The 15,823-nt window shown below is 41.0% G+C and overlaps 2 protein-coding genes across 4 annotated transcripts in view; one reads left to right on the forward strand and one right to left on the reverse strand.

The window, feature by feature from the left end:
• Window positions 1–1,083: 1,083 nt before the first annotated feature.
• Window positions 1,084–15,823, reverse strand: part of LOC143901190 (glutathione S-transferase-like) — a 33,475-nt gene continuing 18,735 nt past the window's right edge. The window contains exons 1-5 of one of the 3 annotated variants that reach the window (XM_077413265.1): window positions 10,003–10,379; window positions 5,357–5,517; window positions 4,838–5,005; window positions 3,858–4,000; window positions 1,084–3,098 (exon numbers count right to left, since the gene is read on the reverse strand). In XM_077413265.1, coding sequence (XP_077269391.1) covers window positions 2,931–3,098; window positions 3,858–4,000; window positions 4,838–5,005; window positions 5,357–5,501 — 624 coding nt within the window. In that variant the 5' untranslated portion in view covers window positions 5,502–5,517; window positions 10,003–10,379 and the 3' untranslated portion in view covers window positions 1,084–2,930. Of the gene's footprint in view, window positions 3,099–3,857; window positions 4,001–4,837; window positions 5,006–5,356; window positions 5,525–10,002; window positions 10,380–15,823 lie in introns of those variants that run through there. The other 2 variants (XM_077413263.1, XM_077413266.1) reach the window with 2 other exon arrangements.
• LOC143901186 (carcinine transporter) overlaps window positions 12,688–15,823 on the forward strand; it is a 32,526-nt gene continuing 29,390 nt past the window's right edge. The window contains exon 1 of the mRNA XM_077413250.1: window positions 12,688–12,806. The gene's annotated coding sequence lies outside the window, so the exon portion shown is untranslated. The remainder of the gene's footprint in view (window positions 12,807–15,823) is intronic.

Raw genomic sequence — 15,823 nt, forward strand, 5'->3', positions numbered from 1 at the left:
TTTTGAACGGATCAGCGTATCGATCTCTGGTTTGCGCCAAAAATTTTCTTTTTTTACGCCCTTTCAAACGATATGCTACAATATGGGAGGTTTTATTTGAAAGCTGGGGTTTCTCTGGGGAATTCCCTTGGGTGGGACAACTCCCGCACCTTTTAATTAAATAAATAGCCCTTCAAAATAATCAAACACGTATTTCGCAATTTTTCATAATTTTAAACTATTTCCGAAATATAGGGGATAAGGACTGACTTTACAGACACTATATATTGTGCTACGATGGCATAATTTCTTAAGACGTCTAAAAGATATCTTAAAGATGTCTTCAAGACATCTTATGTCCTGATTTTGGACATACAGTGCTGTATGAGGCAATTATTTCATATTTTGCCCTTTTAAATGATATGCTATAATATGGACGATTCCATTTGAAATTTTTCAGTGTCTCAGGGAAACGGGAACGTAACTCGATCCTCCTCTTTTGGGGGGACGTAACTCCTCCAATTTTCTTAAATGGAGCTTCTAAAAATGATCGAACACATATTTCGCGATTTTTCATAATTTTGAACCATTTCCGAAATATATAGGGGATGAAGACTGACTTTATAGACACCCTGTATGTCAAAATACCTATAACATTAATAAGGTAAAATTTCTTTATTTAACTTATCAAAATATATTTTTAAGTCAGTTTTACGACTGCATTTTGATGTCATACTTTTGCTCTTTTTTCAAATTTCGTTTCTTTCAATTTCACAGATCCACTATTTTTCTCGATTATAAAAAAAAACCTAGACGTGATAGAACGAAACGGTTTACGAATTCGGATTCAGTGACCCAAAATCTATAAGAAATACCTACTCCTGATCGTCTATTCTCAGTTGATTTTCAAACAAATTTTTTTTGTAGTCCTGTGTAATCGTTAAAAACCGATTCGAATCTTGAAACAAAATAATTCCATCATGAGAGAAACGAATAAACGAATTGATGCGAATGCATTTCACGATCCAGTCAAATAATGCGCTTATATATATATATATTTTTTTTTATGGATGAGGCATTATTGATATGAATATATACGTGACATTAACATCAATTGCGACTCCGCTCGTTTGCATTACGTTATTATTATCAGTCATGCTGTCCCATCGTGTAATCACAATAATATTTATATTACATCATCTGTAATCTCAACACTTAATAATACACTTAACATTACATATATAACACCGCATCATAACGTTGCAACATGTATTGTACATTCACAAATCTCGCTCTTAAAGATCTCGTTTGATAATTATAATTGACTATGTTTAAACCATACCCGCGAGTATGTTTTCAAGCGCCGACGAAAGGACAAAGCTTTTTATCATCTTCATCGTAGCACATTAAAAAGTCTACCGTTTCGCTGCCCTATTCTAACAAGATGTATTTTACAAGCGCATTTTCTCATTCAATTATCTCGCTCAAACACGATGATCTTATATGAAATACGTTTAAGTCGGTGTCTTATTGATAAAAGCAAAAAATATCATAAATTATCTTTGAATCTTTGTTACAATTAATCTTATCGACTGCATTCTATTTTGTTGTTGCATTTGTCGCATATTACCTTTGCTGGCTGCAAAATTCTATGTACATAAAATACTCATGTGGAATTGTACTTACAGCGTGTTGCTGTTCATTCGTGCAATAGATTATTTTTTTATTCTTCGTACATTTTTAGTATTACCCTGTACATTACACCGCATTCAACTTCGACTAGATATGTTTCGTGCAAAACAAGTAAGGATGATTTTATGAAGTATCAAGATCTTATATGTAATGAAGATCGTGATATCGCAATCAACGGTATAAAAACGGACCGAGCCAGCGAGCGCGAATAAGCACGAACAATTAAACGACTTACTTTAATTTCGCCGGTACAGCGGCACCGTTCGCCTTCATTGATTTATTCATTCGCGCTTGCTCGTTTGGCTTGGATCCGTTAAAAAAAAAAAGAGATTGATTATGATATCCGTTCGAAATACCACGCTTGTCGCGCTTCTCGTCTTTTTCGGCGATCGCGACAGAAATCGTATTATTGTAACGATGCACCATTCACACATCACACGACGCACACGACGCGCGATAAATGAACACATTGACCAAGCTAAATTTGTACCCTAGACATCCATTCGACAATAATCTTATATGCGCACATTGTTCGCATAATCTGCTATAGCTGTGCGAAAACAAGTGTCGCAAACGATCTGTGATCGATCGATGATATGTAAGTTCATGTAACTCGCATACGTGTGACAAAATTAAGCTGACTGGGATAAGAACAATAGCGCTGTCTTATTTTTTTCTGTTTTAACAATAACGAACAAGGTTGCATTTTTGTGACTATTGATATACGAATAATATCGATCTTTCCTGCGTCTCTGGACTAGTATACTATTTCATGTGAATAAAACGTACGTCACTTAAAAGTAAGCGTTGACGTAACATTTTCCAAGCAAATCGATCTCGAAGTTCAAAGTGTTCGGAAAAATTTAGAAAACTTAATTATAAATACCCATCAGACAGCACTATGTTCAAAATCGGGACAAGACATTTTTTAGACATATCATAAGACGTCTTAAAGATGTCTTAATGATGCCTTGAAAATGTCTTTAAGATGTCTCGTGTCCCAATTTTATATAGACATGCTGTCTGGATTATTATTTCAAATTTATAGAACTTTATTGTAAATATAGGTAGTCTAAAATAAAGCGCGCTCCAAAGAAACTGACGCGAAACGCATCGTGTTTATGTTACTCAGCGATTAATATCGATCGTCGTCAGAGCGATGCAGGACAGTCGGACAGTGAGCTGCAAGCGTCAGATATGTGGTTGTTTGTGATGCGCCGTCGACGTCGCCTTCCGATTGCCGTCGTTGGAGCGACATTTCAGAACTCCGAATGAGGTCGTTGGGACAGCCAGTCGGCGATCGCTGAAATTTCGTGCACTCGCTTCTTCAGGCCGCGTAACGCCGGGTAATTCTCCAAGGCGGTCGCACCGAAAATGTTCTCAAAGTTCTCTAACGCCACCGTGAACACGAAGTCCGCCCACGTGGTCTGCAAAGCAACGAGCAACTTATCATCGAGACGGAAATTTTTAACTTATCGCGATTCTAAAAGGAGCTGCCTTACTTGAAAGATATACGCGACACTCGACATCTGAGCGTTCAAAGCTCCTATATATGTCGGTCTATTCGACTTCAACGACGAGAGAACATCGAACAAATAAAAATACACGGCAAATAATATTCTATTTTCACTCATTTTATATTTCTCTACTCTCTCTAAATCTCACAGAGAGGTTTCGCCACTAATATATATTAAATTGCAATAGTTACTTCAAAAGAGAGAGTTGTCACTTTTATTTGAGTAAATGTGGGCATTCATAAGGTAGGAGTAAATTTTTTACTCAAATTTTTAGAGCGGCTACTCTACCGGAGTGATACACTGATACGATCTCTAAAGCTATAGTGAATCATGATTCACTAAGCTCGACTAACAAATCGCTCTAACAGAGTAAAATTTTTCAAAATTGTAGAGTGAATTGCGTAGAGACATAATTCACTCCTATAAACACTGATCTACTGCACTCGAAAAGAGTGCCTTTTCACTCAAATGCATGGAGTGTGATTTTATTCCAATTTATTGAACGCAATTTTACTCTTAGAGTGGTGAATCACTTGAAGTGCACAGGGTCAATTTTCACTTTTCGTTACACTTGCATTTCACTCATTTCGAGTGATATTTCACTCTTCGACTTTTAGAAAGTAATTAAACAAACTTGTGTGAAGATCGTTACTGAGACATTCTCTTTACCGTGGAACCGACCGCGTAACCACCGTTCTCGGCAACAGTCTGCTCGAACTTATTCAGGTAGAACGGTATTGTTTCCTTCAGGAGCTTCGCCTTCTTCTCCTCCTTCTTAAAATGATCTTCCTCCGTGCGATATTGAAAGATAACTGGAAAACAAATTGTACGCATGCTTTAGTGGCTCATCCCCATCGTGTAAGCTTACGTCAAAGTGACACATCGCGACATTAAAGCGTTCGTCGTCGTATACGCTCCGTGAATATCCGAATATTCTCAAGTGCTGTTTATCGAGTGACCGGAATATATCAGGTTTCCCAAATCTCCGATATCGCGAACAACCCCGCAATCTAGAATGTCTCGTTATAGCGTCTAATTGGAGTCGCGCGTGTTATTACTCGCGGGGATTACATGCTGGCGGCGATCCAATTGCGCGCAAACGCACCACCGTCACGTCAGATTTCGCGAGGAACGCTTTTCCGGGACTATAGCCCTCCGCTCGATTATGTTACGACCTCGGGGAGAGCCTGGAAATATAGGTCGCGCGAGATCGCGCGTGTCTTTCAGAGGAGCAAAAGCTAATTTATGTTTAGCCTCGGTCGCGCCCGCGTCGCGCACTTTTCTCTCTATCTCGGGCAGCATCTTCGCTGGACCGTCTCATTTTCGATAGTACGATCTTCTACGTCTCTTCGAACTCGAGCTGCTCGAGCATCATCGATCGCTATCGACTGACGCTCGCGCGAACTTACTAAAAGTCCTTTGACGGGATTTGATTAAATTGCACGGCAACATCGAACATCGAACGACATTCGAAAACTTTTGTCGCTGGGTGGTGGCAATCCTTCGGTATAACGGAAATCGCGACCTGAAGGCGGATTCGCGGCCGAAAAGGAATATCGATTAGAGATGGAGAGGGTGGAGAGGGGCTGACGGCCGTAAGCGGCTTTCCGGAACCGTTATGGATTGCACCGGGCATATGTATCACTTACATTGTTTCAGGTCTCCCAAGGTATCGACCAGCACGTCGCACAGCATCGATTCCCATTCGTCCTTGCCCGCGAGATTATGCTCGCGGGCCAGGTAACGCGCCACGGCGTTGCTCTGCGCTATCGGCTTGCCGTCTATCTCCAGAACTGGCAGCATCCCGTAAGGCATCGCTGGGAACAAGAGAGAGCAATCGGCAGGTCGTGCTTAAGAGCTTAAGTGGCAGCGAAGGACTCGGAGCAATTTGTTTTCGCTCGAGTTAAAAATTAAAAATGTTGCTGCGTACGCAATATGCCTCCGATTAATTTTAGGTTGTTACGTTGCACAATTATTTCGTGTTTTTAGTCGGGTATATTTGTTTTGTTATACTTGGAATATTTTATGTTAAATGTAAATTTAATTTTCAATTACAATTAAATTAGAATTAAATCTCCTGCGTGAAGTTTAACCAGGATTTGCGTTGCATTATTTTACATGTTGCGCGAACAAGTTAAGTATTTTATAACTTTATTTCTGGCACTTACACTTTTTAAGCTCAGGCCAGCGGTCGTTGGAGATCCTCTCGTCGATATAATCGATGCCCGCATAGGCGAATATGTAGCGAATATGCTCGGCACGACCTCGTGCATTAAAGTAGATCAATTTGTACCTCGGCTGTTCCTCAGCCATCTCTCTTACTTGCGATCTGAAAACTTCCGAAGGTGTCAGAAAAAAAAGTTACGACTTCAATTTCAAGTTAATTATCGCCGTTAAATTATTTTTAACGCAGCAAGTAGTAATGGCTTCGATATGGTCAGACAGAGCTAACGTAACGAAATTCGTACAATAGAACAAGACGAGACATTTCGCTCGGCCAGCATTAATAAAAAGTATCGTAATTTCAGGGAATTTGAATTGTAATCATTCCTCGATATTGTTTCGTACTATCAGAGTCCGGCTCAAACAACCGGACTTTTTTTAATTTCGGCCGAAACCGAAACCAAAATCGAAACTTTTATAGAAATCCTAAGAAAGCCTACGCGTGCACATATATAGTATACTTTTTCTTTATAAATATCAATTCAATTATTAAAATAATAATTAGATATACCTATTATCATACAATCCTATTATTACAATTCTATTATTCCAATCTGTATAGCTGTATATTATATAATACTATCCATAACAGTATCACAATCATATTATTTCAATAATAATAAAATTTCTACACATAAAATGAAAATATTTTTTAAACAAGTTTTGGGAAAATCTGTGGAAAATACAGTTTCGGCTACATCGCCGAAACTGCCTTTCAATTTCGGCCGAAACCGAAATCCAGGAACTCCGATTTGTATAGCCGAAACTGGCCGAAACCGAAACTGAAATCAAATTTTCGGTCGGACTCTATCATACTATATATTTAAAACTTTCATCCAAGCATTTAAAGTCTCGTAATTTCCCACAAAAACCCACAATAAAGATACAAATAATTCCTTGAAAGGCATGACAGTGTATTTTGTGTGCTCGCGGTATTGCACGCCTGATACCGCTGATTTTCGTTTCAACCTTTATCGCGCCCAAAACGAAGACGATTTATCTTTGTGGGCGATCTACGTGGTAATTCACATCAGTATTGCCTATAGATCCCGGCCGTTTCCGTGAGGATGCTATATATGATCTATCTGGAGTATCTTCACCGCGGGCGGTCGACTTGTTTCGGGGAATAAACGATAGGGTTGCGTGATTACGTGCGTGTGAACGGCGGGGTTTTATCAAATTTCGGGGATCGGGGGCTCGCCCGCCGGATTAGATAAGCCGCGGCAGAACTGACAAACGCGAGCGTACTTCCTGTGAGTTTCCTCGGCGAAATCGCGGAATTTCGTGCGTCACGCGTATATGCATGTATACGTGTTTACATATGCCAATATGTGTGCACATCGGAGCATATTATGCGCGCGCGCGCGCGCGCCCTATCTAAACGTTATTTACCTATCCTATGCGTATACATATGCACATTTATATTTTACATGTCAACCACTTAATTGGCGTTCTCGTTACCACCTCCGAAGTTCACACTTTCCTTAGCCACATCTTAAAGAATCTATGAAGACTCACGGTGCATTTGACTACGATAATTCAAACAATTTTTTTAATATTTTAAACAAAATGTTTAGTGGCATAATTTTTTATATAAGACACTGAATAACCAAATATAACATAAATTAGTAAAAATATTTTTCTTACTTTATGTATATAGCTTAATAAAAAATAAAATGTCCATCAATGGCCAAGTAATGGGACATGGCCCGTCATTGGTACTTTTGTCGCGATAACCGCCGTATCCATCGCCGTAATTATCGGTTCCGGTCCGCGAGTCCAAGTCCGGGCGGAATTACGTAATTTAACGGACGCGACGCGATCCCGAGGTAACGCTACATAATTCATGTTACGCGTAAGTCGCCCTCGCGACTCGAGTGACTCGAAATGAGAAAATAAAACTTCGCAAGAATTTGCCGGTCACGCAGCGGTGGCGTACATATACCTCTCCGCGCATGTATATCTCCGCGGGGAGAGAGCTCTCCGCGGCGATAATTATTTGATAATTCGACTTTAATTATATCCATTTTTTTCTATCTCTCGCAGCGGAGAATTATTCCCTCTGATGAAATTGATTTCCGAACCGTTTGAGTGGAGAACCGCAAATAAGCGTTCTTGGGCGAAGTTCAAACTAGCCATCATCGTTATCGTGTAAAAGAACAAAATAATATTATTCAGCAAAGAGCGCGGGTATATTCAATTAAAGTTGTTCCTTTCGACGGTGTGTTCTCTTACGGTTCGGAAATTGCCTCTAATCCGATTACTTCCGATCGCAGGAAAGGTCATTTTCATTCGAGAGGCAAAGCTTTCATTTCTCACGCGTGCAAATGTGCAAACGTGTAAGAAACGGCCTGTAGGGAATTACACGATACTCGCAATTAAACATCAAGGACCGCTAAATAAGAAACGCTAAATGTAGATCGCGAAGGAGGGCTTTGAGGAGAAAACTCCGTTTCCCGGGATTCGACCATTTAATTCTGTTTCTTTCTATACCTTCTCCCCGAAATAAACGCGGGCTGCTTGACCCAATTTTGCGTCTCTCGACAATAACAACCCCCCGTGAGAGGGGAGTTTTTAAAGAATGGATCCATCTAATTAACGGGTAACACGGGTAACATAATTTACAGTTCCACGGAACTGGGGGATTTGTGCGTACAAACGATGCGTTTATTGATTATCGCTTGGATGGAATGCTCCATGCCCGACGGTTTCCACCCACCGATCGAGAGAAACACGTGACGAGCGACGTTGTTGCGCGAGGTGTGCAACGTGTCCATTGCAGAGAGCGGATACAATCTACCGCATTAATTCAATGGATGCAGGCGCGTTTGAACGTGCGCGAATCGAGTGGATGTAATCTCTCAGGGCGATTGAATCCTGCATTTATACCATTCGACTCCGTTCTCAATTAATATTTGCTCTTATTTTTTTTTCTTTTTGCTTTCCGGAATCGAAATGAAGAATATTCAACTAGTTTCTGTTCTCCTGCCGAAGAAAAACATAATAAGAATCCTAGACAGCACGCATGTCCAAAATCGGGACGTAAGACGTCTTAAAGACATTTTTAAGACGTCTTTAAGATTTTGGATACGGTGTTGTCTGGGATGTCTGCGATAAAAATATTACTTTAGCAGTTGTTTTTCGTTATACAAGTGATGATGAGAAAGGACTCGCTTTCACTCTTCAAACCGCGGCGCGGGCGTAAACTCCATCGAGATCGGACGATTTTCCCAACGACGCCTGTCCTAATTTGGCGTCCGAGATAGCCAGCGATTTAGCGCCGTAATATGTGGCGAACAGACAATTCGAGTCGAATGTCGGCGTAGGTCGCGCCGATAGCCGAACTCCGCTAACCATATTTGACGTAAAATCAATGGCCCGTATCTGCGGAAACATTAATTTGGCGCGTGGGCAGACAACTGGAATGATATAAGGTACCGTACAAAGGCTGAAGGAGTATTAATGTTGACGTTGTGCCGACTCCCCGGCGGGACCGTCGCGTCCGCGTCGCCCCGCTTTTTCCGCGCGGGGGTTCGGGGTTCGGGGGTTCGCGCGCGGCGAAAGTTCGCCCCGGCGCGGCGCGAATTCATTAGTCATGCCGGGCCATTTCGACGCGGACGTTCGAGTTTCGGGTGAAAGCGAGATTATATAAAAAGCTCTCCGTGAAATTATCTCGACAGGAATATCGACCTGATACGGTGCCCTCCATCCTTCCCTTGGGCCGGCTTTATCCGGAAGGCAGTCATTTAGCGATCATATTCGCCGGAAAATCCGGCGAAATAAAAATATGTCTGCCTCAGAGTTTTCGCGCCACCACACGACGTTCGAGATGCACAACGTGATCTATATATATTGACACTCTCGCGAATCGAAATCTGCTCGCGGTATTTTTCACCGTGTCATCTCGCCCGCGGCCTTGTAATCCTTTCAGTTTATTAAAAAGCGCGATATAATCATATAACAGTCGGTAAACGTGCGTCGGCTAAGACCCGACCAAAATTAACGCGTAAAAGAAAACTCTGTTGTTGCACGAGAATCGAACGTTTAACGTCGGGAAAAGATGGACTGAACGAAATAAGAGAAACTGCTCGACCGTATATGCACGTACATGCGAGAGGATTGTGAATAAACAATGAGATATAAATATGTATCGCGGGATTTTAGTTCTATATCTGAAAATTTTATATTCCGTGCACGAAGGGACGCGAGAGCGGTGCGTGATAAATTTATATTGATCCATAAAGTTATTTAAATTAATTGAAATTAGAAACTATATAGATATAATTATGAATGTAATAAACTTATAGTTAAGGAAGATAACTATTATTTAACAATGTAAAAGTTAAATATTCACTTGCTAATATAAATGACATCTTGACATCTTCTACTCGCGTTGAACATTCTATATTACGCGTCAAGCGAAGCATATGAAAATAAATTCACTAACAAATGACGAACTGCAATGTGACGAATCGTTTATATTATCGTGGTTTTCTTTTGGATTTTAGGTGCGGTGAGGTATAAATAGGCGCCGCGCGAGAATTATACGTTGAATCACTCGGTCGTCGCGTTGAACGAATTTCAAACTCACCCCGGCGTTCTCGTACGATCCCGCTACCACCCCGAGTATAAGGTGCACTCGTGCGCCGAACACGGGGCCGCGACTCGCGACTGAGCCGTCGTACCGGAATCCTGCGCGGCAGAGGACCACCGGTTTCCTTCGGCACCACTTGCGCTCTGCTTCGTGCTTGGGCACTACTGCGAGTTTCAGGTTCCGACGAGCACGATGCGCAACCTCAGAAAATTTATACCACCCGCCAGATTCTCCACCCCCTTCGCGAGCTGCACAGGCGGGGGTGACCTGGAAACTCTGGCCATTCTTGGACTCCTCGACCGGATGATTTTTACGGTGAAAATCTCGCTCGTGGAAATTGTTCGCGCGGAAAAAGGCGTCGGTAGAATCAAAATCGAATGCGTTTGACAACTCTTGTCGGATCGCAGGTAAATGCTTCCGAGGTGGTCGCGCGATAACGGATCCCTCTGCTTCTACTTTCAGTGAAATTTGTAGCTTTATAGTCAGACGTGCTGGCCAGAATTGCGGTATAATGTAGCAGGAATAGTGCCGAAGGATTCGCAAATTGGATTCGCCAGACAGAGATACGATGTTACCTTGAGCGCGCGCCGAAGAAAGTGAAGACGTATAGCAATAAATTACGCGCTAGCGTATCTTCATATCTTATATAACGTTTACATTGAATAATAAAATGTTGTATGACTTTAACGTCAATATTGTGAAATATCATTAATTGCTCCGCGCGGTTGATTTGTAAAGTAATCTTTTTTCGCAGTGAATTTTCATATAATCCCAGACGCGCGCACATACACACACACGCGCGCGCGCGCGTACGCACGCACATGCACACACATGTAAACAGTCACGTGAACAGGCGACTGTACGTCAAATGTTATGTCGTGCTTGGGTCAGTTAATTGGTCAGACCAAGCTAGTTAGTTTCATTACGTTATCTCCATCTTCGTGAGTTTCACACAATAGACGCCTCTTCCAATATCGGGGTCACTAGGTTTGCTCGCGTAGCTTAAATCCTCTTTATCGTAATGCTTACTGTTATCACAGTCAAGACAAAAAAAAGATTTCAATGTCGAGGAATCGAGGAAATTTTCCAGCAGATTTTCGAGCAAATTATACGAATGACATTCAAACCGCGGCGCACAAAAATATTATATCTTTACGACAAAGCGATAAGGTAAAATATCCAAGATTCTCATAAGTTGATCAAATGCTTTGAAAATTTGGAAAATTATTTAGATATATCGCACCCCGACAAAAATATTGTCAAAACTTAAAAAATTTCAATTTTGAGTTAAATCGATAAAAAGTTGTGCCTATAAGGTGTTCCCTACATGTTATAATATATACTCTCCAAAAGTCAAAGAGTGAAATATCACTCAAAACGAGCAAGTGTAACGAGTAACAAAAAGTGAAAGTTGAGCCTGTGCACTTCGAGTGATTCGCCACTTTAAGGCCGGTATTCATAGTCGATTCTTATTTCATGATCGTCTTAAGTAACGTCTTAAGATGATAATGCGGCTCTGTGATTTAATTTGTGACATCTTAAGATTGTATTTAAGATGGTCTTAAATGTAAGATCTGATTATGAATACTGACCTAAGGAAGAGTATAAAATTGCGCTCCATTTGAGTGAAAGAGCACTCTTTTCGAGTAGAAGTAGATCAGTGTCTATATAGGAGTGAATTATGTCACTCTACAGTTTTGAGAGGAAAATTTCACTTTGTGTTAGAGTCATTTATCAGTCGATCTTTAATGAATCATATGATTCACTATAGCTTTAGAGTGAGATCATATCATTCCGGTAGAGTAGCCGCTCTAAGGAAAAAATTCATTCCTACCTTATGAGTTCCCGCATTTACTCAAATTAGAGTAACAACCTTCTCTTTTGGAGTAACTATAGCAATCACTCTAATATATTAGCGGCGAAACTACTCTCTATGAGATTTAGAGAGTATATAATATAATCACACAAGTCTATGCAAAATCCGCTGCACGAGGCAGAAGCATCGTTATTTTTTTTAAACCGGTTATACTGCAGTTTTCTGGATGAATATAGTGTTATAAGTAAATTGATAAGTAATCTACAGCGGATTTTTTTAAAAAACAGTATAAGTTTTATTATAACAAAATATCGTAATTGTAATTACGTTAAATATCTCGTAATTTTTAAAAATTGAACTAAATCTGTGTTTTCTCTCTCCTGAAAATTGTGTATTTTTTATTTGCAAGAGTATTCTTCTCGGGATGCAATATGTTATCGCATATAGAGATTTACCTCTTGCATTTTTTGTAAAATAAAAGCAATTTTGCGACTTTACTTTGTGATAAAATCTGAAAAAAAAAATCCGTTTTCACTTTGTTGAAGTCTCTTTCTAATTTAAATATTCAAAGAAAATCCAAGGATCGTTAATTTGGGAAAATATCAGAGGCAGAGGAAAAATTAAAGGGGAAAAGTCAGATAGAACCGACGTAGAATTGGTGCGTTACTTCTCTCGCGGCGGATTACGTAAATCCGACGTTTCTACAGAAGAATAACTGGGGGCATCGTTAATGGGTCGCGGTAAAGTGGCAAAGAATTGCCGGCCGTGAGTGCCGCGCGTGCCCTGATGAATTCCGGCAGGGCCTCTAAAACGCGTTCCACCCAGCTCGCTCGCGAGTATTTTGTTATCGTGGCGAACGCGAATTAAATGACAGAGTTTAGTGCAAGGCTAGCCGGCGATGAGCGAAGCTGACAACAGTGGGGCTCTCGTCCGCACGTTCTCCACGGCCAAAGACGACGCTGTCTTGAAAGCACGCTGTCTTGACGTAAGTGTATCGACGATCGATCAGCTGTCTGAAGAAAATCAGTGCGATTCTATTTTTTTCGCGTTCGCGCGACCGCGTATCCCGGTGAAACTTTTTCCTCCTGAAACGCAGATTTACGACGTGCGATAAGGAAGTAAGCGTGCTAGTGACTCGAGAAAATGTATATTTAGCACGCGGATGATGTCTCGGGGAAAAGCTCCGTGTTTATTTCCACGATAAACCCCACGACGAATTTGGGGCTTATCATCTCTTAGCAATTAAGCCTCGAATATCATGCAGGATGCAGTGAGATTTGCTTGAATTTAATTTAAACGGACAATAGCTCCCGTCATTCGGTCGCATTTTAGAATCTCTGCCCGTTTATAAAGCGTAACGTTTTGCGCCAGGTATATTATTCTCGAATGGATTTGACGCGCGCGGCTCGTTGAAAACGCGTGCAAATTGCAATTTCACGGGACATCCGTTACCGTGACAACCGAGCGGTATTTTTCTTGTTTTTTCCTCGCGCGGAACTGTTTCACATCTGCGCACTCGCGACAATAACAAATTAAATTACTGTTTGTACAAATCATCAATATGGTATCTTCGAGATGTATAATTTATCGATTGTTTCGTCGTGTATTTTTAATTAAAAACGCAAAAAACCGTTAAAAATCAAAGGTTTCGCTTACTATCGATTGGAATGACAAAGTAGATAGAAAAGACTAATTATTTCCTTCTAACTGAATTTTGACGTGGGCGCGCTTACTCGCACGCGCGTATGTGTGGCTTATAATTTTCCATTCCTCAATTCTCGTTGTTGTATTCTTAATTACTGCTTTATCAGGATGTGCTTAAAGCACAGGCTTAATTAAAATCTTTATGACTACATTTTTGTCGACAATTCTCGCGTGTGATATGATGCATTTTTGTAATAAACGCGTGATAACATCCTAAGCGCCAGTCATAATTTCTTCCCGCCACTTGTGTCTTATCTCGCTATTTATAGAAAATACGGAAATGTACGATACAATAAAACCACTATTAATCACTTAATCCAAATAAAACGCGATATTAGTGAATGCTTACACCACTTTACATACTCTCTAAATCTCATAGATTGGTTTCGCCACTAATATATTAGAGTGATTGCGATAGTCACTCCAAAAGAGAGAGTCACTCTAATTTGAGTAAATACGGGCACTCATAAGGTATTAGGAGTGAATTTTTCACTCAAATTTGAAGATTAGAGCGGTTACTCTATACCGGAGCTTTAGAGTGATACGATCTCACTCTAAAGCTATAATCACAATTTACTAAAGATCGACTGATAAGTGACTCTAACAGAATGAAATTTTCCACTCAAAATTGTAGAGTGATATAATTTACTCCTATATATATACGAACACTGATCTACTGCCATGCACTCGAAAAGAATGCCCTTTTACTCAAATGAAGTACGATTTCACTCCAACTAATAGAGCGCAATTTTACCCTTTTTTTAAAGAGGCGAATCACTCGAAGTGCACAGGCTTAATCTTCACTTTTCGTTACACTTGTATTTCACTCGTTATTTTGAGTGATATTTCACTCTTCGACTTTTAGAGAGTAACATTTCGCATTTACATGCGCACAGTAATATTCATGTCTGTATAAATTGAAATGAGTTTTTTGAAAAACTTGGAAACTTTTCAACTCAACTATATGCATCATCGTTCTTGTGACATTTACGTACAAATTGTCGAGATATCAAAGTTAATAAAATACTTTCGAAGCCTGACGTCAATACGTTCGTTGAACAAAACTTACGATCGTGGCGAAATAGAGTGAGATTAATTGCAATCGGCACGTAAAGTGCGACGAAGAGTATGAAGATCATAATCATTCTAGAAAATTCGCTAAACTACGTCGTTCTAATAACTAGAACAGTGGTTAAAGAAGATTTTCTAATATATCCGGGAATTATATATTAAGATGCCGTTTGATACACGAGCGTTCGTTTAATTAAAACAGCATAATTTTGAAATTATAAACCATGATACGCCCCAGATGTGACTCGGAATTTTCTCGTGGAATAATTTTGGAAACCCCGGGTAGAGATTTTTCCTCTTCCTTTCCGCGTCTCAGTGTCTTGCGTATTTCACCGGTCGATCGGGACGGGAAGTGGACGGGGGAGGGTGAAGGGTAAGTAGGATAAATTGAGAAGATTAATCGCAATCTCCACGTAGCTCGGGTTGCACCATTGTCCGACGAACGCTCGTGTGCCTCATCCTCCCTCCTGAACTTCTGAAACTAGGTTGCATAACGGTTCGAAACGGCCGAGAGCTATACGTGTCACGCCAGGTAGTTAGCCTGGAATCGCAGCCTCGGCAGCATCGAAATGCAGGCATCTATCTGTCGATTCTGCCGGGGAAAATATGCGCCTAATCGGATTCGCGCCGCGTTTTCGCGCGCTTAACGCCGCGGCGCGGAGAAACGCCCGTCGCCCGCGCGTGGCGCGAGAGAGCGACGTGTATCATCAAGCGCGCTCTCGGGACATCACGCTGAAGAATTCTTCGTGTGAATGCCACTTGATTTCCTCCCTCATTCGATTTTCATTCGGCTGCCTGCCTGAGTCCCTGAACCCGCGCGCGAATCACGGCCGTTGCAGCTAACTTCGAAATATACGATCGTCGATCAGTCCAATCTCGTCAGATTAGTCGAACGAATATCGTCAGTTTCTTCCTGTATTCTTCTCTTTTCTCTTCCGTCTCTTCCACAGATCTCGCGTCTCGTGAGCTTGGAAAAAGAAGATATAATGTAAATAGAATAAATCCGGTTTCCGCGCCTCGCATTTCGTCAGAAATTCTCGCAACTTTCGCTACGTCAATTTCGCTTGCGAGAAACGTCGTTTGTTTACGGGAAGATGATGTTGCTCCGGCGATTAATTTTCGTCAGCGGAACATTGTATAAATATTTTGCTATTGCTAGCAAACTGCTCCGAGCGCCGGAGCATCTGTTGCCGCATTCATATTCACGTTGTCGTCGTCGTCGTCGTC

The sequence above is a fragment of the Temnothorax americanus genome, unplaced genomic scaffold (assembly GCF_048541705.1).
Source record: "Temnothorax americanus isolate GAGA-0224 unplaced genomic scaffold, ASM4854170v1 Scaffold32, whole genome shotgun sequence".
Taxonomy (NCBI): domain Eukaryota; kingdom Metazoa; phylum Arthropoda; class Insecta; order Hymenoptera; family Formicidae; genus Temnothorax; species Temnothorax americanus.